Raw genomic sequence first — 2,546 nt, forward strand, 5'->3', positions numbered from 1 at the left:
CCTGCCTTTACATATTAGAATCCCACAACTATATATATAATTTTTAACGGATAAAGTATCTGATTTGTTCATTTTTCACAAAAAATGTCTTGTAATAGTGGCATAGTGACGTTACAAACATCATGTTCAAAGTATCATAAGTATATTATATTATTATTTCTTAACACGCAGTCATTTACATATGCGTGCATAGATATTAATAAGTCTCGGTAGAGAGGAACGCTGAATTGGAATTGAGCTGGTCCATCCGGCCGGCCTACAAACGTGCAACTACATTTTTGGATGCATGTGACAGAAAGCTAGTTATTTTAAGACGGCGGCCAGCAAACCGTAATGCAACAGGTCATCATTGACGACAACGCTTAATTAAGAAAAGATCCCAGTGCCCATGCAATAATCCTCTGCCTCCCCTAATTTTCTAATTCATCACATGATGTCCTGCCTTTGCCGTTTATGCAATTAAAGCATCTGCTTCTTCTACTTATGAGAGATTACGCCGGCAGCAAGAGGATGAAAGAGAAAAAATGGGAGCCACTTCCTCTTTATTAGATTCAAATCGCGTAGTCTTGTCCCTCCTGCATCTGCATGCATGGTGACGGATGTCAACGTTCCAATTCGGTTTGATATGAAACCGTGCGATCGTCGTGGTTGCTCCAGGATCGAGCGCTCCGTCGTTGGTGCTAGATTCCGACCTCAAGTTGCCAAGAAGCGATGCAGGCAAGCGTTGCGGTTGCGGAGGCGCTTGATGCTGGGAAGCTCACGCCTCAGCCAGTCGCCGGTGTGGCCGACTTCGTGGCCGCCGGTCTCGCCGTGGCCATTGGCACACTCGCCGTCGCAGCGTCGTTCGTGCTCGTCTCCTTCGACGCGCGGGCGGGGCAGGGCCAGCTGCGTCGCATCCTCGACCTCGGTCCGTCGCTGTGTGGTCCACGCTTGCTGCTCGTCTTCTTTGTGGGGCTCCTGGCTGCCGCCGAGATGCTCCGCCTCCCGTTCTTCCACAGCGCCATGCTGCCGCCGCACCGCCACGTCATGCCATGCCTCGCGTACCCACTCGTCGCCCACGGCATCGCCGAGCCAGGGCTGCTCGCCTGTGTGCTCCTGCTGCTGCGTGCGTCCGTTGGCGGCGCGCGGCTGCCGGCGTCTGCGCTTGCCGTGCCGCTCGCCTGCTTGCCATTCCTCACCGCACATATTCTCGTGCTCGCCACGCCGGCCACCGTCGCCGCCTACCCAGGCCAGCTCGCCCACGCTGCGGACGGCATTGGGCACTGCGCGTATCCGGCGTATGCCGCCACGCTGCTCCTCGCCCTCGTCGCGGTCTACCTGCCGTTGCTCGCCACCGCGTGCTGGGACGTCGCAGCCGTAGCCATCAACAAGCGGCTGCGCGCGAGGGCGTATGCGCTCTCCGTGCTCATCCTTGTGCCACTGCCGCTACAGGTGCTGGCGCTCACCCTGACCTCGGTGTGGGACATGCACCAGTACACGTCCCCCACCGTCGGCCTGGTTGGGTTTGTCGCGGTGGCGGTAGCCGCAGAGGCAACACTTGTCATCCTCGTCATGCTGCCGGTTCACGATGCTCTTGTCCTTGTCCAGAAGTTGCCGTCAGCGACCACCGGGCTAGAGGAGACACCTGATGACCCTGGACGATGACCAAGGAAATTGCATTGCCCATACAATAAAAAAATTTCCACGGGGAGATCAGTAGAGATGTAATGTAACTGACATAGTTGAGGTCACTTTTTTTTTCTTTCGTACATATCGTATTTTGTAAATTACTCCTGTATATGTAAGTATACACTTAGCATACACCAACTGTACATTTTTTAGTCTACAATAACAATTACTCAAATGTACACAACACCACTGTACATTACTTTCGGAGGCCACGCTTATTTTCAGCGGCCAGGGCTCGACCTCCGAAAATAAGGATTAATTTTCGGCGACGCGCAGTGGTCGTCGAAATTAGACTTCTTTTCGGTGGCTTTTGACACGGCCGCCGAAAATACGGCTATTTTCGGCGGCCACTGGCATAGCCGTCGAAAATAAGGTTTTATTTTCGGCGACCTAGCCCTGGCCGCCGAAAATAAGGCTTTTTAAACAGCCGCCTACCACCTTCTTCTCTCTTCTCTCTGTTTCTTTCTCTCGTCTCACGCATGCGCCGCTGCCAGCAGCGTCCCGACCACGCCGCGCGGCCGCCACTAGGGAATCGAAAGAGTATTTAGAGAGACATTTTCCTGAGTTTTTAGCTTCTTGTAAACCTTAAGTTTTGTACATCTTATTGTAAGCCAGCAGAGACACACAACCACCCCCGTCTTGTAAGATAAAGTGGGAAATAAAGTAGTGATGTAATTCCTTTTCCATTAGTAGCCATGAGCTTTAAACATTAGGACGAGATTCTTTTTAGGAGGAAGGGATGTATCACTCCTGGTGTTACGAGAACTAAAACTTGGACATGTCATCATATACACTGACATTATCTTGTTTGCTACACATAGGATGCATTCACTAGGTTAAAATCTTAAGCAAATATGTGATGTTGTGATGTTTGGAGA

The 2,546-nt window shown here is 51.5% G+C and overlaps 1 protein-coding gene across 1 annotated transcript; it reads left to right on the forward strand.

Annotated features, from left to right (window-relative positions):
* Positions 1–518: 518 nt before the first annotated feature.
* Positions 519–1,850, forward strand: LOC100216712 (uncharacterized). The gene has a single exon (NM_001143117.1). The coding sequence runs from the start codon at positions 712–714 to the stop codon at positions 1,642–1,644; it is 933 nt and encodes a 310-aa protein (NP_001136589.1). The 5' UTR covers positions 519–711; the 3' UTR covers positions 1,645–1,850.
* Positions 1,851–2,546: the final 696 nt, after the last annotated feature.

This window comes from Zea mays, chromosome 1 (genome assembly GCF_902167145.1).
Source record: "Zea mays cultivar B73 chromosome 1, Zm-B73-REFERENCE-NAM-5.0, whole genome shotgun sequence".
NCBI classification, from domain to species: Eukaryota; Viridiplantae; Streptophyta; class Magnoliopsida; order Poales; family Poaceae; genus Zea; species Zea mays.

Coding starts and splice junctions, on each gene's coding strand:
- LOC100216712 (NM_001143117.1), top strand. CDS start 712: ATGCAGGCAAGCGTTGCGGTTGCGGAGGCGCTTGATGCTGGGAAGCTC.